We start from the raw sequence: 27,203 nt of genomic DNA, 5'->3' as shown, positions 1-27,203 counted from the left end.
AGACAGAAAATGAAACGTCAGAGTCATTGAAAGGTGAAGTAGTTGGCAGAGTTTTTCTAGAGAAGCTAAATGTTCCTGTTACGAGTGTAGAACGCATGCACAGAATTGGAAACTATTCTTCAGGCAAAACAAGGCCAATATTCTTGCGTCTTAGTAATTTTGATGAAAGGCAGGCTGTACTTCGGTGTGCTCGGAAGCTGAAAGGGACAGGTATTTTTATTAATGAAGACTATTCAAAAGATGTTAGACAGTGCTTTGGGGGATAGAGAGGGCGGGCACAAAGTTATTCTTGTTTACGACAAGATGAAGATTGACGGCACCACTTACGCTTGGGATGACGTGAAAAAGCAACGTTATGTAATGTATCAGCAAAAGACAGACCCGAACGCAACTGCAACTAGAGCGATAGCATCTGACTGACGTCACCAGACGCGCAGGCTTCATTTGCTCAATATTAACGCCCGTAGCCTCTTAAACAAAAACGTTGAACTGGAGTATGTTTTGACCGAACACGAGCCGGATGTAGTGATAGTGACGGAAACATGGCTCTACTCTGAAGTTTATGATCACGAAATCTGTCCGCCGGGGTACAAAGTGATAAGGAACGACCGTAGCAGCCGAGGTGGGGGTGTGGCGATTTTCATTGATAGCAGACTGCAGTATACAGTATTTGAGTATCCTCTAGATATAGAAACAGCCTGGTGTAAAATTTTTTTGGGGGTAACCGAAGTTGTAATCGGTGCAGTGTATTGCCCACCTGGGACAAGTGCAGCAGCTATCGAGAGACTGAATGATTTCATGCATTGCCTGCGTGTACAAAACAAGAATGTTATTGTAGCAGGTGATTTTAATGTTCCTGGAGTATTGTGGGACAGCATGTTGCCCGGAAGTAGGGAATGCGAGTCTGCCACCGCACTAATCGAAATGTGTTTTTCGCACAGTCTTCACCAAGTTGTCAATGAATACACTCGTGTACAGCAAGCCAGCAAATCTGTCCTTGACCTTATATTTCTGAGTGAAAAGTTGTTCCTCCGGCCACACAAAGTTGAGATTTTTTCTGGAATTTCCGATCATTTCGTCGTTGGCTTAACACTGACGTTGCAGCAAAATGGAAATATATCCAGACGTGTTTCGACTTACAGGGAATACAATATGGCCGATGATACGGCTATACTTGACGAATTGGACATATCTTTTGAACGGTTTAAGGAGCTTTGTCTCCAACAAAATACGGATATAAACAAAGTTTGGCTAAGGTTTAAAGCCCTTGTACACAAATGCATAGCCCAGTTTGTGCCCTTGAGGGTAAAAAAGAAACGTGTGCATAACCCCTGGATATCACGCGAAATTATCCATTTGAAAAGGAGGATACAACGATGCAGAGCAAGGTACAAACGTGTTCCCGATCTAGATCTGTTAGAACAGATTATTGCGCTCAAAAAAGAGTTGAAGGATAAGATAAGAGAGTCCAAACAGAAGTATTTTAATGCTACAATGCCAAAGTTCCTTAAAGACTCACCCCAGAAGTTCTGGAGGCACTTTTCAAAAGATAAAAAGGCAATCTCTGAGTTGTGTACGACTCAAGGCTTTATTACTAATGAAGAAGATATTGCAAAGGAGCTTAACAGCTTCTTCTCCGGTGTCTTTACTACAGACAATGGCGAAGTAGACGACTTTCGTGTTTCTCGTTGCTTCCTTCCTCTAGGCGAACTCCAGCTTTCCGAGCGAGGTATATTTAAACTATTGCTCAATCTAAACCAATGTAAATCATCTGGACCTGACGAAATTTTTAATGCATTTTTAAAGAGGTATGCGGAGTGGATGGCCAAATACCTCTTAGTTATCTTTCAAAAATCATTGTCGTCGGGGGCCCTACCTGAGGATGGGAAATTAAGTAAGATAATCCCAATACCAAAACGCGGAGATCTTAAATGTGTTTCCAACTACAGACCTATTGCACTAACGTCAACGCCATGTAAGATTCTTGAACACGTTGTCTCCAAACACATCAGAGAATTTCTGACGAGCAAAAATTTCTTCAGTGAGTCTCAGCATGGTTTTCGTAGCGGCCTCTCGACAGTGACCCAACTTGTGGAAACAGTGCATTTCATCTGTGAAGTGCTAGATCGAAGAGGCCAAGTAGATATCATTTATCTAGACTTTAGAAAGGCATTCAATACGGTTAGTCACACGAAATTATTATTGAAGTTAAGACTCGTGTTAGGTAACTGCAAAGTCGTCCAATGGATCGAAGCTTTTCTAATGAATCGCCGACAGTTCGTTAGTGTTAAAGAAAGCCAGTCCACAATATGTGAGGTCGTCTCCGGAGTGCCGCAGGGCTCTGTGCTGGGACCCCTGCTATTCCTAATATTCATCAATGACCTGATAGCAGACCCATCGATTCAAGTCAAATTATTTGCAGATGATTGCGTTATTTTCACTGAAGTAACCTCCGCAGCTGACCAATTTAAACTTAATTCTTACTTAGATCAAATACATGAATGGTGTAGAAAATGGCAAATGTCACTGAACATGGATAAAACTGTATGCATGACAATATCGCACAAACACGCCCCTTTACAGTTCAACTACTCCCTATTGGGTACCCCACTAACACGAGTGACCGAATAAAAGTATATGGGCGTAACTTTGACTGCAAATATGAGTTGGAATACCCACATTGACAATATAGTAGGCAAGGCAAATCAAAGATTAGGATTTATTCGACGGACTTGCAAACAAGCATCCGCAGAATCTAAGCTTATTGTATACAAAATGCTAGTTCGTCCTATAATGGAATATGCGTGCGAAATATGGGATCCTTATGACCAAAAGAACGCACTAAAATTAGAAGGTGTGCAACGGCGTGCCTTGCGCTTCATTTTTTCCAAATATCGAAGACAAGACTCGGTGTCACCACTTTATGAAAAGGCAAACTTTCCTTTGCTTAAAATGCGAAGGAAACAGAAAAGGCTGAGCCTCTTTTACAGCATTATGAATCATATGGTGCTGGTAAACAAGGAACGCTACATAACCGAGACAACGTCGCGGGTAGTAAGGAATAAACATTCAAAGTACATGAAAGAAGGTAGATTTTCTAAGGATTGTTTTAAATATTCTTTCTTTTTGCAAACTGCGAGAGAATGGAATGAACTGCCGGAGAGAGTGGTAAGCGCGAGAGACTGCGAGCAGTTTCGGGCCCAACTTCAACACTACTCTTCTTAGTTTGCTGGTGATTTCAGTTTTTGTTACCCTATAGTGCTGTACTAAGTACTACAAGCTGATGTACTAAGTGTCACGAATTGTTCTTAATATTGTTTGTGTATACCTGATCATATGCACTGCTGTGTGTTTAGTGTTTGTTGGTGTACAGTATGTAATACGTTATTGTACTCATTCCTATCTTGCCCTGTAAAGGGCTGATAGTATGTTCAAATAAATAAATAAATAAATAAATAAAAACATAGCGCGACCACCACGTCACCTGAGGTATGCGTCACCGACGGTGGCAATAAAAACAGGCAGCCTGGCTGAGATAGACCGCTTTTCTACCTTCCGCTACTGGGACGAACGTAGCGTTGGTATGCCCGTCCGCTGCCATCGTTAGTCGAATAAAGAATCGTTACGTTTTTATGTTGGGATTCGTCCTTTGGCAGACATGACATCCCACAGTATCATCCAAAAAAGAACACACTTCATCACGTGCAGGGGACATCACGTGCGGGGGACATCACGGGGGACACACGAGCGCTTACTCACAACTGTTTTATTTTCGGACAGTTGTGAGTAAGCGCTCGTGTGTCCCTTTCACTGTGTACTTGTCAATTGTGTGCACTAAATATTTCACTATGAATTCGCACCCACTCGCCCAACTATCAGTTCTGCTGCAGTACATGTGACATTGTTCATGTTTTTTAGCTGATTCAACCTCTTATGTTATACCCGCTCATGGGGTCTTCAAGGAAATAAAATGAAATGATGCATGGACATTGGGACATGATTTAGATGTCCCACAAACAAAGTGTTTTCACTGGGTAGCAGCCGCCCCCCAACAAGTATACAGACAGTTCATGCACGGTTTTAATCTCTGAAAACGAATGGCCCTAATGATGGAACAAATATTTTTTTCTACTTAACCTGCACAGAATCATTCTTTTTTTTTCATTTTTAATATTTTATCCACCTTAAAGCCTTGGTTCAACCAATGTTCCACGTTGACCTATCTTCCAGCTTTTACAATAGCATGAAAAAGATGTTGAGCGAAGACACCTCTCAACATAACAAAAGTACTTTTTTAATAAAATGTTCAGTTATCCTTAATAGAGTGAAAATTGGCATTTCTGGTGAACTACAGCCACAAACTTTCACTCACGACAAATGCCGCCGGTATGATGGACATAGACTCACCAAATGCAGGCACCCAATGCCTTCAGAGCAAGACAGCCATCCTGTTGCGGAGTTAGGTGTGTAGGGTCACCTGCACAAATTAAACAGACAGCTGTTTGATCAAAGAGCAAGACCAGCTGCCATAGGGGTAACAAGCACCACCAGGAAACTCGGGAATCTGGCATTGCAGTCTTTCTAACCATCCTTGAAGAACGCGCAAGAGAAGTGACAAGCAAGCAAGCAAACGTCAGCACATAGAGTGCTGACTTTCAATAGGGGTGGGACGGCCGAAACTGGCTTTGGAGCAATCTTTCGAGCAATAGAATTTTAAGCATGGGTTCTTAAAAGTGGTTTAACCCAGGGGTACCGCAGACCTCTGCTCAGGGTTACACGAACCACTCATAAATATTCCCTGCTTCCATGCTCACCAAGTCGCTAAGATGGCGAACGCGAGTTGTGCTCAATCCAAGGAGCCTCCATTTGCCAAAGTGTCAAAAAAGCACAATATAGGACGTAAATGAAGTGCAGGAGCTGCATAATCAATTTTCCAGCAGCTTGTATATAAACACAAATTCTGTTTGTGTTTATACACAATTTGTGTAAAACACAAATTGACGTGACCAGCCTCCGAAAACAGGCAGCACGCCTCGGCTTTTATGATTTAATGTCGGAAGCCACAACTAACCCTCAGGTGCATTTCTCCCATTCGTAAATAGGTGCCGCTAGCGTGCACCTAAGTATACGTGGAAGGAGTAAATAAAACACATAAAGGGCACAGGGCAGCACAACAATTTTCGTCGTAGTGCAGAAGCTCGACAAGCACAGCAAACAGCCGAAGCAAAAGAGCAAGAACAGCGTTAGCATATTTGAAACAGAACAGCGCGGTTTTCATGGGGACAAGCAGGGAGAAACGACACGGACGAGCGCTGCCATCGTTTCTCCCTGCTTTTCCCCGTGAAAACCGCGCTGTTCTGTTTCAAATATGTCTTACCAACTCACCCAAACGTCTGTTTTAGCGTTAGCATCCAACCAAAACGGAGTGGCGAAGTCCACATCACCATAGTAATCAGTGGAAATTGCATGTGTTGCGCGAATGACAGCAACGCCGGAACGCTTCATGCCTAATTTTGCCTTTTGTGTTTCGTATCCAGATTTTCTGGACATGATCGTTTAGTTCTCGTGAGTGCCACCACGTGGTGTACTGACCTTAAGCTTTTGAAACTTCCCGCAGTGATGACGTAAACAAAACAAATATAAAATAATTAAAAGCTATGTCTGCACACTGAACATCGCCACAATGCTTGTCCCATATCAGTGTTCGTGATAAAGCCTAGCCGCTCGTCGGCTGGAAAGGACTTATCATCCTAAGAGCGTTTAGTCGTGACGAGCAATGATTGAATCTGGACTTTTGATACGTTTTTCTTTTTCTTTTTGATGCTACCGAGCAAACAAGCTAGCGTAATTGTCGGAAGAACTCCGCAGCAGCCTTTCTTCAGTCGGCACACATTCTGAGTGTCTGAACATCACACAGAGTCTACGAGAAACGCCGCTGCGCACGGCTTTTCATTGTGACCTATTGATTTAGTTAGAGTGTCGCCAATTACTTCTCTAGCGACTTTGCTATCTGCACTCATGATCTACTGCAGCAGCTGCAGATCGAGATTTGCTCAAGTATTAATACGGATACATGGATATGTTGGTTTTGCACCTTGAGGCAAAAGGCACAACACAAGAATTGTACAAAATGTCCGTGTGTCGTTGTCTGTTAACATGCTATGGCCGAAGTTGCTCACAATATTAAGTAACATTTACTGGCCACTGGGCCAGGTACACCTTTGGCTGTGACATATATAGTACTTGCAGTTAGTTACCAAACTAGTCTCCTGTCATGGTTATCCACGTGAGTGAAGGAAGACCGCTATTTAAAATTATTGTGCAGAAATATATGCGGGATTTTTCTGTTCTCCATATTGTCAACCATGCTGCCACTCCACTTTCATAATATAGCTGCAATGTAGACTTGCAGATATCGAATGCCGTAAGGGCTACCCACATACTCAAAGACCCCGCGCACAACTCCTGACACTTACTGGTATTCAAGAGTTGTGCGACTTCCAAGGACATCTTTAAGGAATGTTAAATAATAAATTATGGGGTTTTACGTGCCAAAACCACTATTTGATTATGAGGTACGCCGTGGTGGGGGATTCCGGAATAATTTGGACAACTTGGGGTTCTTTACCATGTGCCTAAACCTAAGTAGACAGGTGTTTTCGCATTTCCCCCCATAGAAATACGGCTGCCGTGGCTGGGATTCAATCTCGCGACCTCATGCTTAGCAGCCAAACACTGCAGCCACTATGCAACCACCACAGGCAAGGAATGTTGGCAGTTCTAGGAAGGTGAAAGTCAGCTTGTGAGACAATTTGTTCAACTTCTCATTGCGCGAGAACCGGTACGAGCCATCGAAGAATGACACCGTAGAGTGCACAGTATCTAATGTGATGGAGTCCGGATCAAAAATTTCAGACCCGAATCACTATGTAACGACTGATGACTAGGCATCTCGCTTATATGTGCAGTCGCCAGATAGCTGCCAGGCGCTGGCGTCGGCCACAGGACCTACTTGACTTCTCTTCAACACTTGCCGACATTCTCGCTTTATTTTGCACCATCGGGTTTCAGCTGAACTGCTTCACCCGCCAATTTATTTGTCCCAAAATTTGGCCACTCTGTCAAAGTGATCGTGTTTTTATCTTTACGTCATGTTTTATATTTAAGCTAGTGCTCTCCCCTGACATTTCCAGCAGGTTGACACTTCCCGAAATTCCCGCATTTTTGTCGGCCTCTGTTCATATTTTGGGGGACAATGCAACTCAAAAAGTCCTTTTATTTTCCTGAGGTATTATGCAAGCTTCTGCCTTTTTGCCATTCATCAATTTTCTGATTTCCCTGTCACTTGTATCACATTTTGACGACTACGATCCCACGGAAGTAAGAAATGATGTTGTGGCCATGGGATTGAAGGCATTTAAATCAATTCTCCCGTGGACACGACAGCTGCTTTTGCTTACTGGGAATGAAAATATTGCATTAATGGGCGCCATGCTTAAGCATATAAATTCACAGTCCAACTCAGCAGCATTAACGAGAGGGCGGCAGGTCTTCTTGTGAAACTTAATAAGAGGTAAAAATTGAAGGTTGTACAGGTCTACGCCCCTACATTTAATTATGATGACCAGGAAGTCGAAAGCTTCAATGAAGACGTGAAATCGGCAATGCACAAAGTCAAAACAAAATACACTATACTGATGGGCGACCTCAATGCCAGGGTAGGCAAGAAGCAGGCTGGAGACAAGTCAGTGGGGGAATATGGCATAGGCTCTACGAATACGAGGGGAGAGTTATTAGTCGCGTTTACAGAACAGAATAATATTGACACGTGTACTTATCTTTATCGGGCGACCACGTTTCGCCACCTAACAAATGTAATCGCACAGCGCGGGACGCGCCTGCATGTATCCGAAGTTCCTGGAAAGTTATCGATACTTCTACCCGGCTATCTGTTGTCGCCGAACGTTGTGTTATCTGATTTCATCGTGTAACGCGAATGGTGTAGAACTTTGTGGAAGGTACGCGGGTCCGAACGATTAGTCTGGAACATTCGTCGACTGCTCTATAAAAGCTGACGCGCTTGACTCGCTGATCAGATTTCCGACGATCGCCGACTGTGTTCGCCGCTTTCGTTGTGCTATAAGTGTAGCCTGTTTTGTGGGCACAGGTTCGCCCAATAAAATCTAGTTTTGCCTTTCACAGTATTGCCACTGTGTTCTTAACGTCACCACCACGTGACATCTGGTGGAGGTGCTTTTCGTTCATGTACCGGACGCCCCCGACAAGCCGTGATCCAAGCCCGGACCGCAAAGAGAACACCAACGTAGTCCCGGAGCATCGTGCAAGCCGCCGTCTTCAACAGCTGCCCCCGGAGCACGGACTTCTACCTGAGAAGACCAAGAAGATTGTGGACAAGGCAACCCCAATGGCAGCCCCAGCGTCCCCCATCGTGCTGCAGCAGCCCAGGGAACCTCCGACGTTCCGCGGATCAACATTTGAGGACCCGGAAACCTGGCTCGAGACGTATGAGAGGGTCGCTACGTTTAACAGTTGGGACAGCGACGACAAGCTGCGGCATGTCTATTTCGCACTGGAAGACGCCGCCAGGACCTGGTTCGAGAATCGAGAAGCCACCTTAACGACGTGGGACCTGTTCCGAAGCGGCTTCTTGCAAACGTTTACAAGCGTCGTGCGAAAAGAGCGAGCCCAAGCACTACTAGAAACCAGAGTGCAGCTGCCAAACGAGACGATCGCGATCTTCACGGAAGAGATGGCCCGTCTTTTCCGGCACGCCGACCCGGAAATGTCAGAAGAGAAAAAAGTCCGCTTCCTGATGCGGGGCGTCAAGCAAGAACTTTTCGCAGGACTTATTCGTAACCCGCCGAAGACCGTAGCTGAGTTTTCTGCAGAAGCATCGACGATCGAGAAAACTCTGGAGATGCGCACCCGGCAATATAACCGCCAGGGGCTCACGCCGCAGCACGCCATCCAAGGACTGGATTCCGGCGACCTTCAGGAGACAATCAGGGCCATTGTGCGTGAAGAACTGCGCAAGGTCCTGCCTTCGTCGCAGCCCCAAGTGGCTTCGATCGTCGACATCGTGAAAGAAGAGGTGCACCGATCGCTTGGAGTTCCCGAGCTGCAACCACAACTACCGCAGCCCCAGCCAGAAGCGATGACATACGCCGCCGTCGCACGCCGTCAAGGTCCCCCTCCGCGACCACGCCAGGGCCCTGCAACGACGCAATTCCGTCGTCCGCCGCCGCCGCCGCCAGCACGCTCACCCATCACCCAGCGCACCTACACGAGGAAGACGGACATTTGGCGAGCCCCCGACCACCGCCCGCTCTGCTATCACTGCGGAGAAGCCGGCCATGTTTATCGCCGATGCCCATACCGGGAGATGGGACTGCGAGGTTTCGCCGTCAACGCTCCGCGCCCGCAGCAAGGTGAACGCCCTCGCGATATCGCCGACTACCTCGCCGCTACTCAGTGGAGCTCTCGACGACCGTCGCGTTCGCCATCACCAGGCCGCTACCTCTCGCCGCAGCGCCGACCATACACTGGCCCAGCCCAGGGCCGGTCAGCGAGCCCATATCCGGAAAACTAAAAGCAGCAACCGATGGAGGTGCGGTTGCTGTTCGTCGAACTGACGAAGATCCTCCGCCGCCGACGAAGACGCCGAAGAAACCATCTCGACGACATAATAACGACACGCCGCCGTCCCGAGGAAGTCAGGAAGCCAAGACTACACCGATGAAAGACGACTTGACGCGACGTACCAGCTTCAGTTCAACACGACGCAGCCGTGATCCGACGCCAAGACCCAACTGCAACGCAAGACAAAGAACCACCGACCTCGACGTGCTTCTAGATGGCCACGCAGTCACCGCCTTAGTCGACACAGGCGCCGATTACTCAGTCATGAGTGGACACATCGCCGTCCAGTTGAAGAAGGTTAAGACTGCATGGGAAGGCCCTCAAATTCGGACCGCTGGAGGACACCTGATTACGCCGACAGGAATGTGCACGGCAAGAATTACCATCCACGACTGGACTTACCCTGTCACCTTCGTTATCCTCCAACAGTGTTCACGAGACGTCATTCTCGGCATGGACTTCCTCAACCGACACGGCGCAGTCATTGACCTGAAGTCGAAGTCAATAACGCTGTCGGAAGATAATGCGATACCGCCGGAGAGCCCTCGTAGTCACCACGCCTTGAGTGTGCTCGAACATCAAGTGAGCATCCCGCCTCGCTCCAGCATTTTTATTTCGGTCGGCACCGAAACACCCGCTGACGTAGAAGGCGTCATCGAAGGCGACCAACGTCTACTGCTAGACCGTGAAATTTGCGTCGCAAGAGGGATCGCTCGACTGCACGGAGGACACACGAAAGTGTTGCTGACAAACTTCAGCCAGGAGTTCAAGCACATCAACAAGGGCACGACGATCACATACATCGAGGACATTCTGGAAAACAGCAATGCGTTTGTCCTCTCGGATTCTGCCGCATCTACCCCGACGACCGTAGTTCCCGAGCCAGACTTCGACATAAATCCAAGTCTCCCCACGATTAAGCAAAAACAGCTCAGACGTCTACTTCGACGATACAAAGAGTGCTTTTCGACGTCATCAAGGATTCGACAAACCCCAGTCGCAAAGCATCACATAATAACCGAAGAGGGCGCTCGACCTCTCCGCCAGAGCCCATACCGAGTTTCGACGCGAGAACGTGAAGCTATAAGGCACCAAGTCGACGAAATGCTGCGCGACGACATCATCCAGCCGTCCAAAAGCCCGTGGGCATCTCCTGTAGTCTTGGTGAAAAAAAAGGACGGAACCCTGCGTTTCTGCGTCGATTATCGTCGTCTGAACAAGATCACGAAGAAGGACGTATACCCCCTCCCACGGATAGACGACGCACTGGATCGGCTCTGCAACGCTAAATACTTCTCGTCAATGGACCTCAAGTCTGGCTATTGGCAAATAGAAGTCGACGAAAGAGATCGCGAAAAGACGGCCTTCGTCACCCCAGACGGCCTCTACGAGTTCAAGGTTATGCCATTCGGACTGTGCTCGGCTCCTGCAACGTTCCAGCGCGTGATGGACACAGTTTTAGCAGGATTGAAGTGGCAGACCTGTCTCGTTTACTTGGATGACGTCGTCGTCTTCGCCGGAAATTTCGACGATCACCTGAGGCGGCTTGCGACAGTACTAGAGGCCATCAAGTCATCAGGGCTCACTCTGAAGCCGGAAAAGTGTCGATTCGCTTACGATGAGCTTTTGTTCCTAGGCCACGTCATCAGCAAATCAGGAGTACGCCCCGACCCACAGAAGACAGCTGCCATCGCAAAGTTCCCACAGCCAACCGACAAGAAGGCAGTGCGCAGATTCCTTGGCATGTGTGCCTACTATAGGCGCTTTGTCAAGGACTTTTCACGCATCGCGGAGCCGCTAACACATCTAACCAAATGTGATGTCGAGTTCAAGTGGGAAACGCCGCAGGCCAAGGCATTTAAAGAACTCAAACGACGCATGCAGTCGCCGCCGGTACTTGCACACTTCGACGAGGACGCCGATACCGAAATCCACACTGACGCCAGTAGCCTAGGCCTCGGTGCCGTCCTAGTCCAGAGGAAAGAAGGACTTGAACGGGTGATATCGTATGCTAGCCGGTCGCTGTCAAAAGCGGAAAGCAATTATTCTACGACTGAAAAGGAATGCCTCGCCATCATTTGGGCTACAGCTAAATTCCGCCCTTACCTCTATGGCAGGCCATTCAAAGTCGTCAGCGACCACCACGCGTTGTGTTGGCTAGCTAACTTAAAGGACCCTTCAGGACGGCTGGCGCGGTGGAGCCTCAGACTACAAGAATATGACGTCACGGTAATATACAAGTCCGGAAGAAAACACTCCGACGCCGACTGCTTATCACGCGCCCCCATCGATCCCCCGCCGCAAGACGACGAGGACGACGACGCCTTCCTTGGGATAATAAGCGCGGAAGACTTCACTAAACAGCAACGAGCAGACCCGGAGCTAAAAGGCCTCGTCGAGTATTTGGAAGGGAACACCGACGTTGTCCCTAGGGCATTTAAGCGCGGGTTGTCTTCGTTTACGCTACAAAACAACCTGCTCGTGAAGAAGAACTTCTCACCAGTCTGCGCCAGCTACCTTCTTGTTGTACCGTCAGCGCTGCATCCAGAAATACTGCACGCCCTACACGACGATCCAACCGCTGGGCACCTCGGGTTCTCCCGGACGCTGTCGCGAATACAGGAAAGGTATTACTGGCCGCGTCTGACCGCCGACGTCGCCCATTACGTCAAGACATGCCGAGACTGTCAACGACGCAAGACACCACCGACAAGGCCAGCAGGATTACTACAGCCGATCGAACCTCCTCGCCGACCATTCCAGCAGATTGGGATGGATTTGTTGGGGCCGTTTCCGATGTCAACATCCGGGAATAAGTGGATCGTCGTGGCGACGGACTATCTCACCCGCTTTGCTGAAACTAAAGCTCTACCAAAAGGCAGCGCCGCCGAAGTGGCGAAATTTTTCGTCGAGAACATCCTGCTGCGACATGGTGCTCCAGAAGTCCTCATCACCGACAGGGGAACGGCTTTTACAGCAGAGCTCACCCAGGCCATTCTGCAGTACAGCCAGACAAGCCACAGGAGGACAACTGCCTACCATCCGCAGACGAATGGTCTCACGGAGCGCCTCAACAAGACCCTCGCCGACATGCTAGCAATGTACGTCGACGTCGAGCACAAGACGTGGGACGCGGTCCTGCCGTATGTTACCTTCGCTTACAACACGGCGGTGCAAGAAACAACACAGATCACGCCGTTTAAGCTGGTTTACGGCAGGAACCCGACGACGACGCTCGACGCCATGCTGCCCCACGTCACCGACGAAGAGAATGTTGACGTCGCTAGCTATCTCCAGCGCGCCGAAGAAGCCCGACAGCTCGCCCGCCTGCGGATCAAGAACCAACAGAGGACCGACAGCCGACACTACAACCTCCGGCGACGCTTCGTCGAGTACCAGCCCGGCGACCGTGTTTGGGTTTGGACACCGATACGCCGACGAGGACTGAGTGAGAAGCTATTGCGCCGCTATTTCGGACCCTACAAGGTCATTCGACGTATTGGCGCACTGGACTATGAGGTCGTGCCAGACGGAATTTCGCATTCACAGCGGCGCCGCGCACGATCTGAAGTGGTCCACGTGGTGCGTCTGAAACCCTTTTATGGACGCTGACGAACTTCCTTATTTTGTTGTTTTCTTTGCTACGGGTGTTTTTCCTTATTTCGTTTGTATGCAGCATCGGGCCGATGCTTTTTTTTAAGAGGGGGGTATTGACACGTGTACTTATCTTTATCGGGCGACCACGTTTCGCCACCTAACAAAATGTAATCGCACAGCGCGGGACGCGCCTGCATGTATCCGAAGTTTCTGGAAAGTTATCGATACTTCTACCCGGCTATCTGTTGTCGCCGAACGTTGTGTTATCTGATTTCATCGTGTAACGCGAATGGTGTAGAACTTTGTGGAAGGTACGCGGGTCCGAACGATTAGTCTGGAACATTCGTCGACTGCTCTATAAAAGCTGACGCGCTTGACTCGCTGATCAGATTTCCGACGATCGCCGACTGTGTTCGCCGCTTTCGTTGTGCTATAAGTGTAGCCTGTTTTGTGGGCACAGGTTCGCCCAATAAAATCTAGTTTTGCCTTTCACAGTATTGCCACTGTGTTCTTAACGTCACCACCACGTGACAATATGCAGATAATGAATACCTTCTACCGCAAGCGGGATAGCCGAAAATGGACGTCGAGGAGCCCGAATGGTGAGACTAGAAATGAAATAGACCTTATACTCTGCACTATCCCTGGCATCCTACAAGATGTGGGCGTGCTCGGCAAGGTGCACTGCAGTGACTATAGGATGGTAAGAACTCGAATTAGCCTAGACTTGAGAAGGGAACGGAAGAAACTGATACATAAGACGCCGATCATTGAGCTAGCAGTAAGAGGGAAAATAGAGGAATTCCAGATCAAGCTACAGAACCGGTATTTGGCTTTAACTCGGGAAGAGGACCTTAGTGTTAAAGCAATGAACGACAATCTTGTGGGCATCATTAAGGAGTGTGCAATAGAAGTCGGTGGTAACTCCGTTAGACAGGATAGCAGTAAGCTACCGCAGGAGACGAAAGATCAGATCAAGAAACGCCAATGTATAAAAGCCTCTAACCCTACAGCTAGAATAGAACTGGCAGAACTTTCGAAGTTAATCAACAAGCGTAAGACAGCAAACATAAGGAAGTATAATATGAATAGAATTGAACATGCTCTCAGGAACGAAGGAAGCCTAAAAGCAGTAAAGAAGAAACTAGGAACTGGCAAGAATCAGATGTATGCGTTAAGAGACAAAGCCGGCAATATCACTACTAATATGGATGAGATAGTTCAAGTGGCTGAGGAGTTCTATAGAGATTTATACAGTACCAGTGGCACCCACGACGATAACGGAAGAGAGAATAGTCTAGAGGAATTCGAAATCCCACAGGTAAAGCCCGAAGAAGTAAACAAAGCCTTGGGAGCTATGCAAAGGGGAAGGCAGCTGGGGAGGATCAGGTAACAGCAGATTTGTTGAAGGATGGTGGGCAGATTGTTCTAGAGAAACTGGCCACCCTGTATACGCAGTGCCTCATGACTTCGAGTGTACCGGAATCTTAGAAGTATACTAACGTAATCCTAATCCATAAGAAAGGGTACGCCAAAGACTCGAAGAATTATAGACTGATCAGCTTACTGTTCGTTGCCTACAAAGTATTTACTAAGGTAGTCGTAAATAGAATCAGGAACACCTTAGACTTCTGTCAAGCAAAGGACCAGGCAGGATTCCGTAAAGGCTACTCAACAATAGACCATATTCACACTATCAATCAGGTGATAGAGAAATCTGGGGAATACTGTATTTACTCGCGTAGTGAACGCACTTGCGTAATGATTGCACCCCTGAACTTTGTCGTCAAAATTTGATTTTTTTTAATTTCCCGTGTAATGATCGCACCCCGAACTTGCCGCAGCGACATGCCGTGTGCCAAGTCTAGCTAATTATCATTGCACTTACCATCTGTTGAATGCTATGCGAACGACTCTTCAAGACAAGTCAAGCTGTCTGCATGCACCACACATTCTTAAGTAGATGTCTAATTTTATTACTTTCATCACTTTCCACACTTCCATGACAAAAATAGGTACAACCAAACTTGCCTTTATTATGGGTAGGCTTTATAATGGCTGTGGTCAACAAGAACAAAAAAGGCGCCTTTCGATTATTTTCATCTGCACTCATGGGCAGGCAACAAATCGCAAGCAGCAATGATAGTAGCCATGTGTACACTGATAGGTTAGAAGTGTACCCTATTCATACGCCGACACTTGTAACATAGCTAAGATAGTCGCCCACCCTTAGCACAAACGTACCGTATTAGAATAGTAGTAAAGACAAATACTGCAGTGTCCGCAGCATACCCTCCATGTGTTTCTGTGTCATTGGCAGCTAAGCACGCTTATGTCTGTCTGTCCCCTCAAAGTGGACATGTCTACGTTATTGCCGCAAGCTTGCCGATATTAGCGATATTATTCATCATTGATACAGAAGAAACTGTTTCAATGCACATTCTGAAATAATCAATGCAATTCTGAAATAATCAGAAGAATAAGAATGGGCTGGGGTGTGTTTGGCAGGCATTCTCAGATCATGAACAGCAGCTTGCCATTATCCCTCAAGAGAAAAGTGTATAACAGCTGTGTCTTACCAGTACTGACATACGGGGCAGAAACCTGGAGGCTTACAAGAAGGGCTCTACTTAAATTGAGGACGACGCAACGAGCTATGGAAAGAAGAATGATAGGTGTAACGTTAAGGGATAAGAAAAGAGCAGATTGGGTGAGGGAACAAATGCGAGTTAATGACATCTTAGTTGAAATCAAGAAAAAGAAATGGGCATGGGCAGGACATGTAATGAGGAGGGAAGATAACCGTTGGTGATTAAGGTTACGGATTGGATACCAAGAGAGGGGAAGCATAGCAGGGGGCGGCAGAAAGTTCGGCGGGCGGATAAGATTAAGAGAAGAAGAAGCGTGTGCTTGCTGCGGACGCGTCCACGCTGGCTCCCGCTTTCTCGCCAATTTAAATGTGCGTTTTGCCCAGTATTGTGCCTTTTCTGATCAGAATTGGATTCTTCAAGTTATTTTCCATCTGAGGAGACTGCATTTCGGCAAGTGCGTGACTTTTGACTTTTTTACAAGCGATTTTATTTCTCGCCGCACCACCATGGGCCCTAAGCCTAACGACGAGTACGGCCGCCACCATTAACGCCCGTCTCGACTCCGACCAAGCAGTCGCCGACCTGAGACCTCCCCGTGCCCACCCTGGCTCCGGGGGCCTCCAGCGATCGCAACAAACGAGCCTTCTACCTAAGAACAACCCTACAGCGATTGCATACGAAGTCAAAGGCCAAGACATAAGCCCAGACGACTTCACCGCAGACGTCGGCTGGACTATCGTGGCACCGCGCAAGTCAGTAATCAAGACTGCGTTGAGCCAGCCAAACCTCCCTAACCTCAAGCGAAAGGGAGGTAACACAAACGCAACCGTCTCAACAGCGAGAAACTCCGTGATCAAAGCAAGCAGGTTGCCCGCGCTGCCCCAAGACGACATTAAGATCGTGATTCGCATACGTGGCGGACTGAACATAGCTAGGGTAGGCCAGCTTATGGTCACCAAAGCAATTTGCAAGGCTGCTTGCATCAAACCTAACGAGCGAGGCGAGGACATGATATGCCGCAAATTGAAGCAAAACATCATGGTGGTAAGCACACCGTCCGAAGCGAACGCATCAAAATACCTCAGGATCCGCAACATTTCCATAGGAAAGGAAACGTTAGAGACCACTGCATATAGGACGACGCCACACGAAATGTGCAAAGGCGTTATAAGAGGGGTTCCGCTCGATGAAACGCAGGACTCCATAAACCGCAAGATCGTCAACCCACGCAACCCGCTAGCTCTGGCAGCAAAGAGAATCAAGGAAACTGGCACAGTCATCATCGCCTTCGATGGCTTTCGAGTCCCGAACTATGTCAGATATGACAACGCCCTGATCAAGTGTTCTCTTTACCGCAAGCAGATCGCCATGTGCCATGTGTGCGGCAGACTCGGCCATCGTGCCGACGTATGCCCCTCGCCCGACGACGCAATTTGCAAAGGCTGTGGACTAGCTAACCCTAACGCAGACCATGTGTGCACCTCGATCAAATGTGCGCTCTGCGAGGCAAACCACGTCACGGCAAGCAAGGAATGCACGAACCGCTTACAACTCCCCTACTTCGTCCGAAGAAGACGAGTTGAAAGAAGAATCGCAGCAAACGCAAGCAAAATCGCCACGAGACCAGGACCAATCGCCCTGAGTCAGCACGACTTTCCGCCGCTCAAGGACGCCGAGTGTAGCGCCATCACCGACAACGTGGCCGCCAACGCAGATGCTCGCTTGTCCGGTGAGCGGGGCCCCTCGAGATCGAGGAACCGCGGTCGCCTGTCGTCACGATCGCGAGGAGGCTCCAGGAACCCGAGCCAGCGATCCTCGTCAAGGATCCGATTCGCCCCCAGCCCACGAGTTCGCGGTGATGACCGGTTGACGTGGGCCCAACGAGTTCAGCAGCACCAACAACAGGAGCGACAAGAACAGCAGCACCAACAGCAGGCCGCCAGCCAGGTGAGTCCGATGGCACGGCCAGAGCAAGTAGAAATAGCAAATACGATTAAAAGACTAGAACACGAAAACAAAGAGTTAAGGCAAACAATCACACAACTTGTCGAGGAAATCAGACAACTCAAAACGCCACCACCCCCCGTCTCTAATGAAACCGAAGTCACATCAGAACCCATGGTAGTGGAAGTACCGGTCGCGGAATCCACGCGCAATCCACATAAGAGAAAAGCCGTGACAAACACACATCCATCGAGCACAGACAGCGACATTAGGGAAACCAAGGAACTGCTCAGCGGGCTTGCAACTACCGTCGCGTCACTGAAGGAAGGGCAAGACAAACTTGCGACGACAGTAGGGACCCTCAAGGAAGATTACGACAGGATAACGCTACAAATCAACCACATGATGGAGATGATCACCAGCCACGGGGCAAGGCTCAATGCGCTACAAATGGCAGACCATTCGTCTGTGATATCACACTCTACTATCACCAAGCTACCTCGGGCGTTGTCGCTCGATAGACAAAAAGCCGCTACGTGGCCTCACAAAGGCCACCCAATGCCAACAAAGATGGCTGCGCAAACTGAACCGTTTCGGCTTTGGCAATGGAATTGTCCCCCTGCAGAAAGGCCCCCCTGCAACACTACATTCGAGTAAAAAAAGACAAACCCCAAGTCATTCTTCCACAAGAGACAAATACCGCTACACCCACATTATCTGGCTAGGACCTGACCGCTACGACACCCCAACACAAATGCAGAGGTATCGCCACGTTGGTCAGCAACAAGCTAGCTCACACGACACACAACATTAACCACGACTGCAGCAACTGCGAATTCATTCTGACGGAAGTCCTCCCTAGAGCCAAGAACGTCAAGAGCATATTCATCCTTGATGTTTACAGCAGCCCCAAGCACAGAGCACAAAAATTTAGGCAAATACTCCAGCTCGTCCGCAACCGTGGTCATGGCTGGGGACTTCAACACCCCTAAAACGGCCTGGGGATACGTCGCCAGCAGGGCCAAGCGCAAGGACTTACTAAACGACGCTGATGAACTGGACCTTATGCTCATCACGAACACTGCATACCCCACAAGAACGGGTAACTCGGTCAACTGCAACACAATGCCGGATCTCACTTTCGTCCGCAACGTTGCAAACTATCAGTGGAACAACCTCTTCGAGGATCTGGGCAGTGATCGTCACATTGTTGAGACAACGATTGATACCCCATCCAGAGAACCCAGAAAAATGATGTACGTCGACTGGGAGAAGTTCCGCAAGTTAAGGGGGGACACTCCACTTAAATTTTCATTTTTTATTTGTGGCCACAATTTGATAAAACTTCCATCACTTATGTATTTTGACATGCTGATTTCAAATATTCAATTGTTTTTCGCCTGCAACAAGTACTTTTCAAAATATAAGCAATTCATGTTTTTTTTGTATGGACTAATTTGGAGGCAAGTTCTCTCTACAATGCTGGCTGTTAATGAAGGAGACTGGCACATCAAAATGATGTTGAATGATCAGAGGTTGCAGTGCTACAAGAATGAATGTTCTAAACTGATTTATGCCGCAGTTACAGCATGTCAAACTTTTGTAAGCAGAAGGCATTAGTGAAACCCTGGAGAAATTATTACTTTTTCAAAATTTCTGTAATGATATTTGTTTACATTTTAGGCCTACTGCACTCCCAATTTGTCCACCTTTCTGACGAAAAACGAATAATTGCAATAAGATGAGTAGAACCAGAGATATCGTCACTCCAAAACTACACTACCATCAAAAATGTCGTTTTGAGAAAATGAGAAAAAACATTTCAGGACATGTTCATGGTGATTACGGCAAATGCTTGAATACTAAATTGATCAAGGATGATACAGGGGTCCAACCAGGCAAGAATGAAACTTTCGCTTCTTTAAGGGAGGACACTAATTCAAATAATGTTCATGATGTTTTCCATCAATATTCATGAAACTTTCCATTCTTGTTAAGACTTTTGTGCTGATTTCAAATATGTAATTATTTTTCCAATAGGCCTTTAGTTCTGAAGATAAATGAAATTCATTGTTCATAATTTGCAGAAACAATAGGGGAAAAAAATGCGCAACGAAATTCGTATTGGCGCATGCCTGGGTACTAGAAAACATAATGGTAGGAATACTATTTTGATATATCAAATATTAGTAATTTTATAGCAATTCAATCTTTACTGTTCGAATTGTGGCTACCCTACTGTCTGATCAATTGAAAATTTTTAAAGCATAAATTCCAAAATCTGACCCTGCATTGTGTACAAGAGAAAAGTCGGTGTATTGAGAAAATGAGAAAAAAGGAATACATTCACTTTTAATCAAAAGTACAGAAATAATTTTGCATTATGTTGCAGTGAAAGTGGCTAAAAGCCACCAGGAATGTAGTCGCTCTGACCGCGGCCACCCAAATGCGGCAAAAACATCGTTTAGTGCCGTTCGCCGATTCCCGGTGGCTTGCATCGCGCGTGCGGCAAGGTTGTTCACGAGGGTCGAGCTCCATGCCGACGCGATATCACCGCAACACGCGGACGTGATAACGATCTTTATGGCGAGGCCAGATTACCGCTCGCTTTTGCCTACTGCGCCGCTGTCGCCGCACACCTTGCACTTGACGACATCAGTCCGCTCACGGAGTCCTACAGAGGACAGCGAAGCCTGCCTCGGCGTCGACTGGCGCGGCTGCAACGCCGTCGGCGCGAGTGAGCAAATCCAACACCCGCTTTATTGCTGGCGTTGATGCAAGAACTCGAAGTTTTTTTGAGCATTCATCTCCCTCTGCAACAAATCCGCACGCTGCAACATTGCAGTGTCACGCCAAACGTGGCCGCTGTCCGTAACGATTTCATTCATTTGTGAGCTGGCTAGGCCTACTTCGGCATCGTCCGCGGTTTCGGCATCATTTGCGGTTGGCGGCAAGCTACTCTCGATGCTTTCAGAGGGAATGGAGCGCTTTTGAAAGTTATAAGCTGATCGCTTCTTCTTTTTGCCGAACTTGTGCCTCATGGCGAACTTTCCCGGTGGATCGGACATCGTTGGGCATGGTGCCAACAAACCTACGAGACACGCAGTCGCGTCGCCTGCGGAGTGGAGCAGACGATGGGAACCTCGCGCAGCCAACCACAGCACGCGTTTTTGGTCACATGCGCTAGTCAACGAATCGGATCGCGCGTTCTGGCTTTTTTTTTCTCCCCGGATTTCAACGTCACTGGCGTACCGACGGAGTCACTTTTGGCAGGAAATTAAAGAAGGAAGGCTCCTCTTTCCAACGAGACCAAGATGGCTGCGATCGCGCGCGTAGGAAAAGAGCTACGCGCCGCGATAAAAAGGGCTGTTTTTGCGCGGAATTCAGCTCACAGTGATGTTATAAATTGATATTGCTGACGAAATACTCTTCCCCGAGATTCGAAACTTGGTGAATTAAAGGAATATTAGCTGTAGATATCGAAAATTTCGTTTTCAAAAAATCGGTTTTTTCGCCGCAAAGAGCCGTGTCCCCCCTTAAGACACGAACGCCAAGCAGGCAAAGAATCAATGAAACAATGGACGTCGCAACTAAAGGCCGACATTAAGGGGTGGCTATGAAGGAAATAGCGACAGATCTCCCCGTTCAAAGCATGGACAGCCGACTGGCTCACATGCTCGAACCCAAACAATCGCTCACCAGGAGACGGAAAGAACAAAGACACAATCGACGGCTGAGGAAAAGAATTTCTTCCCTCAACCGGCTCATTGCAGAATATTGCACGCAACTATCTAACCAGCAATGGAACGAAGTGTGCAATGCTACGGACGGCCGCATCAACAGCGGGACGATGTGGCATCTGCTCAAATACCTTTTAGACAGAGCCAGAGCCAAAGTGGACCAGTGTCGCACGCTGAACAGCATCATGCACAAGGAATTCAAGATTACCACGGCAAATGACCTCATTGACCGTCTCACCGACAAGTACCTCCCGCTGGACAAAAATGCTAAAGGCATGAGCGCCGAAGCATATCGCAGCAAGGCCAACCCAGAGCTAGATCGGGACTTCTCAATCGAAGAGTTACGCACGGCACTTCAAAACCTAAACAGCAAGTCAGCGCCAGGGCCGGACAGCGAAACTAACAAGGAACTTGGAAACCTAGACGACACCTCCATCGAAACCCTCACAGAGGAAATCAACAAAATCTGGAGGAACGGGGCACTACCCGAAGAATGGAAAACGGCCCTCATCGTGCTCATCCCAAAGCCTGGCAAGGCGCTCAACATCAATAACCTCAGACCGATCTCACTGACGTCTTGCGTCGGCAAGATAGCCGAGCACGCGGTCCTGAACAGGCTCTCGAAACATCTCGAAGAAAAAGATGTCTACCCCGCAACAATGATCGGCTTCAGACCCGGGCTGTCCACCCAAGATGCTATTAAGCTCCTCAAACATGAGATCACTGATGTAGACACGAGAGATGCGAGAGTAATGCTAGGGCTAGACCTCGAAAAGGCCTTCGATAATTTATCACATGACTACATACTCGACACGATCTGTACCCTCGACCTCGGCACTAGACTCTACGCTTGTATAAATTCGATCCTGAGCGACAAAACGGCCACCCTCCGTCTAGGGGAAATCAAGTCCCAGAAATACAAACTGGGCAGCAAGGGCACCCTGCAAGGTTCTGTCAGCTCTCCGATGCTTTTTAACCTTGCACTAGCCGGCCTAGGCTCGGCTTCGGGACTCTTTTCTGCTTCCACCTCTCCGAACGTCACGCCTTCTTTTCAACTCCGTGAGCATCCTACGTCTGCACAGCTCCTCCAACGCATTTAACAAGTCATTCCTGGCTCTTGCAATTGAAGAATGGAATTCATTACCAGACTATATTGTAATAGAACGCGATCCATATAAGTTTTGGCAGTTGCTGACATCCTATTTGAAAACATGATGTGAAAATTATTGCCTGCTTCTGTTTGCCTCTGTTTACATTACTGTTGCTATTTTTATACAGTGCAGTCCACTTATAACGATATCGAGAAAGACGAAAAATATGATCGTTATAACCGATGATCGCTATATCTGGACTGCAGTTATAAAAAAAAAAATGTAAACCCGTTTGCGCTCTTTACCTTTGCAGCTCTGAACTCGAATTCGCTACTTGCTCTAAAGAATAGATGATGTATACAGTAGGCCGTGAAAAACAAACTTTATTTCTAGCGCCAATGACCGTGTGAAGGATTAGGCGCGCCGAAATAGTCCGAAATCTGCACTTGCTTTTGCGGCAGCTTCAGCTTCACAACCGCGGTGTGCATGGATACCAGCTGCTGCGCGAACACTGGCGGCAATCTTTTAGCATGCATAAAATCAATTAAGGAGTCGATCGACGACAGTGCACTTTGCGTGGACATCGTGGTCGGGGTCAAGGAGCCACTGTCGATCTCGTTGTCACTGTCGCTGATGCCATCGCCACCGTCGCACAACTTTGCGTCTGTCGAGACAGCACATCTTCGGCGATCGCCTCGTCGGTGACCTCATCGCAGAACGAGGCAGCACTGTCTGCAGTCAAAAACTCCTCCTTCGACACACCACCTGTGTCACCAGTAGGAACGAGCTCCCAGAGCTCGGTTATGTCAGCGACTTCCACCGGGTGGGTCTCAGCGGGTTGGGGAAGTTCGTCCTTACGCACAAAGCCCGCCTTCTTGAAGCAATTGGTGATGAACCACTGGTAAAGCACCTCTTCAACATCGGCGTACAAAGGGTCTCTAACCCCTTTTCCGCTGATCGGAATGGCCGCTGATAGCTCCTGCCTTCACAATCGCGGTGCTCCCGGAGGTTTTCAAGATGGTTGATATCGTTAACTGGACGAGCTCATACTTCTTCACGAGGGCGCTCACCTTGAAGCCGCATCGAGAGTCCTGCAAAATATCCATCTTCGTGTCAAGCGACACAGCTTTGCGCTTTGTCGGCGCCATCTTCGAACTGGGTTGAACCGTTGGTTGCACGCTGCTTCGGTGGCGTCAGCCTGCTATCGCGAGAGAGACGCGGGACGTAGCGGGACGGGCGCCACCGCGCCGCTTTGCTTGTCGCTTCCTTTTTTCTTTCTCTCTCTTTCGGAGCGACTGTGGCCGACGCGCATGAAGCAGCTAGCGCCATCTTGTGGCGCGCTGCGCCAACGTTGGCTGCGCCTACTCGTGCGCGGGCGGGGCAAGACGCGCTGCGCGGTAATGGCGGCAGATACGAACTTACAGAGGTAAACATCGCCTCGCCTCGACATCGTTCGTTTCAGGGAACTAAGCAACGCAAACGTTACGATTATTTGGCACGGAAAACGCCGTCCAGACTGCAAAATTTTGATCGTTATATCCGATATGCGGTGAATAACCTATCGTTATAAATGGTTTTTTTCCCCATAGACCTAATGCATAAAATGACACTCTCATGTCGACCCATCGTTATAACCGATATATCGTTATATGTGGTATCGTTATAAGTGGACTGCACTGTACTTGTTAATGCTTATTTAAAGGGTTTTTGTACTTTTTCTTCTGTATATATCCTTCTTATCACTGATTGTGACTATGTTTGACAGAGTGACCTACGTTGTTGTTTTCAATGTTCCGCCCCCCCTTATGTAATGCCCCTTCCAGGGGTCTTTAAGGACCAATAAATGATGATGATGATGATGATGATGATGAGACTGGATCAGATAGAGAACGTCAAATACACCATATACGCAGACGACGTAACGCTCCGGATTCCCGGAGGTAGCCTGGGATCAATTGAGAACGCTCTACGGCAGGCGACCAGCGCAATCGAGGAATACCTCACTCCCACGGGCCTGCGATGTTCACCCACGAAGTCGGAGCTCCTTGTCTACAAACCATCGAGAAGCGGTCCCAAGCCAAAGAGCGAAATCAGAGACACACATGCCATTACTCTCAGAACAAAAGACGAAGGAACCATTCCACACATCAGCGAAATCAGAGTCCTCGGTATGCTCACTGAGAGCAACGGCTCTAATGCCGCGACAGTGGAGAAGATCGTGACAAAGTCGAATAATGCCTTGAATCTTATATGACGCATAGCAAACAGACAACACGGCATTTAAGGAAGAAAATCTCCTCAAGCTAACACACGCCTTTGCGCTATGCCACTTCACGTACGAGGCAGCCATGCACAGATGGAAGGTAGCGGAGGAGGACAAACTCAATGTGCAACTGAGGAAGCTAGTGAAATTAGCGCTGGGAATCCCCAAAAACACCAATACAGAGCTCCTGCTGCAACTGGGGGTACACAATACACTTGAAGAAATCCCCGAAACTCAATAACGGGCTCAATTGACAAGACTCTCTGGAATGAAACCGGGTAGAGAAATCCTAGCCAAACTGGGTCATGACACCACAGCAATTGAGAATCTATATCAAAGCGTTCCGACGGACACACACAACTCCTATACGGTTCGCCCACTCCCGCGGAACATGAACCCCACACACCATCAACCCAGAAGGCTGGCATGTGGATCATTCATCCTGCGCGAAATATGTGATAAGATGATCCCAGCCTGTTTCATAGACGCGGCACAGTACCCGTTCAGGAAGGCCTTCGTTGTCACCACGGGCAATAGGCAAGGTAAAGACACAAATGCTCTCACAGTCAAGACCCACAAGTCCGAGATAGCAGAACAGGTCACCATCGTACTCGCACTCACAGACGCAACCACCACCCACGTGTACAGCAATTCACGCTCGGCCGTCATAGCCTTTCAGAAAGGAGCCGTTGCAAGAGAAGTACTACAAATAGTCAATACATCCGCACCGCTGCAGCATCACACCATCTGCTGGTTTCCGGCACACCTCGGAGAGGTCGAGGACGCCCCTCCCAATCTCAATGAGATGGCTCACAGGAGCGCGAGACCTAACCCTCCGCGGCGCCACCTATTCTGGCCGTGACCATCCCAGTAAGAATCGGGACCCTCCCTGCACACACGAGATCACAAAGCATTTTTATCCAGACCGCAGAATATACAGCACACCTCACAATAAGCTCACCACACCTCAAGCCCTCATGTTCAGAATGCTTCAAACCAACACGTACCCCACGCAGAACAGACTACATAACTACATGCCTGACCTATACACAACATCATATTGCGAAAATTGCCATAGCGCACTACACGTATATCACTTGCTCTGGCCGTGTGGTCAGACCCATAAAAACAAGAATCAAGACTCCACTAGGCTACAAGAAACATTACGCAGCAGGGACCTGGCAGAGAAACTCTGGGCCTTCCAGTGAGCCCACGATGCGGCCAGGGAGTTGCAACTCCCAGTCCCAACGTGGGAGTAGCCTGCTCTATGGGGCCTTGCGCCCCGTAGCTCGCAGGACTTTCAGTAAAGTTATCCCATCTATCCACCCATGAGATTAAGAAGTTTGCAGGGACAAGGCCACAATTAGTACATGACCGAGGTAGTTGGAGAAGTAGGCGAGAGGCCTTTGCCCTGCAGTGGGCGTAACCAGGCTGATGATGATGAAATGCATTAAGCTTGAAGTACTGCAAGCAGATTACTATGAGGATTGTGAGTAGATTCTGAATGCAAATCTGTAAATAGCAATGCCTCGGCATTGCACTGAGCAAAGTTCTTTTTCTCATTTTTCGCAAAACATGGTTTTTGATCACTTTGCTTGTTTGCTGTATTAATATATTTGGATCTCGAACCGCTAGAGCTTATTTCTTCTGCAGTAAAAAGCTAAATGCTAAATGTATTGAGAATGCAACATCGAGATGGATGGATGGATGAATAACTTTCTTGAGGTCCGTCAGTGTGCGCGATTAGTGCGCAGCGAGCCGCCCCCACGTCGGGACAGAGAGGCCATGCCTCTCCGCCGCGTTGCAGGCCCGATGGACAGCCCAGAGCTGTGCTTCAAGGTCCGAGCTGCGTAGAGCTTGGACCCACTCTTCCTTGGTGGTCCTGGCGCCCGACACCAGGGGCAACTTCAGAGCATGTGGGGAAGGCTAGCTATATCTTTACAAAAGTGACAGGCAACGTTGAGAGATTTTTAAAAATTTTTAGCTAGAAATTTTTTTATTTACATTTACATTTACTCTTATTATTGATACTATGAACACATAACTTCAACAGGCTGTAAAATGACAAATAATTGCTCAATTTCGAATCTGTTTCCAGCGTTGCTATCCTTATGTACTCTAGTATCCAACTATAAGTTCTTTACAACTTTCTCTTTAGCAGGTAAATTTTAATTGTTTCAACGAACAATAGAAGATAATTATTATCTCAGCAACTGCTATGTACATGCAAAATTGTATATTTAAAATAAACACAAAACACTGAATGAGCATATGCGGTTTTATCAAGAAATAACAAAGTTATCCCAACAACCCATGT

At 48.0% G+C, this 27,203-nt stretch overlaps 1 protein-coding gene across 1 annotated transcript in view; it reads right to left on the bottom strand.

Moving 5' to 3' along the window:
- LOC126538462 (DNA mismatch repair protein Msh6-like) overlaps positions 1-27,203 on the bottom strand; it is a 463,753-nt gene that overhangs the window by 226,595 nt on the left and 209,955 nt on the right. The window contains exon 16 of the mRNA XM_050185304.3: positions 4,408-4,477. Coding sequence (XP_050041261.2) covers positions 4,408-4,477 — 70 coding nt within the window. The remainder of the gene's footprint in view (positions 1-4,407; positions 4,478-27,203) is intronic.

Source organism: Dermacentor andersoni, chromosome 4 (assembly GCF_023375885.2).
Source record: "Dermacentor andersoni chromosome 4, qqDerAnde1_hic_scaffold, whole genome shotgun sequence".
NCBI lineage: Eukaryota > Metazoa > Arthropoda > Arachnida > Ixodida > Ixodidae > Dermacentor > Dermacentor andersoni.
Note: the sequence above shows the minus strand (reverse complement) of the source record. Positions and strands in the feature narration are given on the sequence as shown.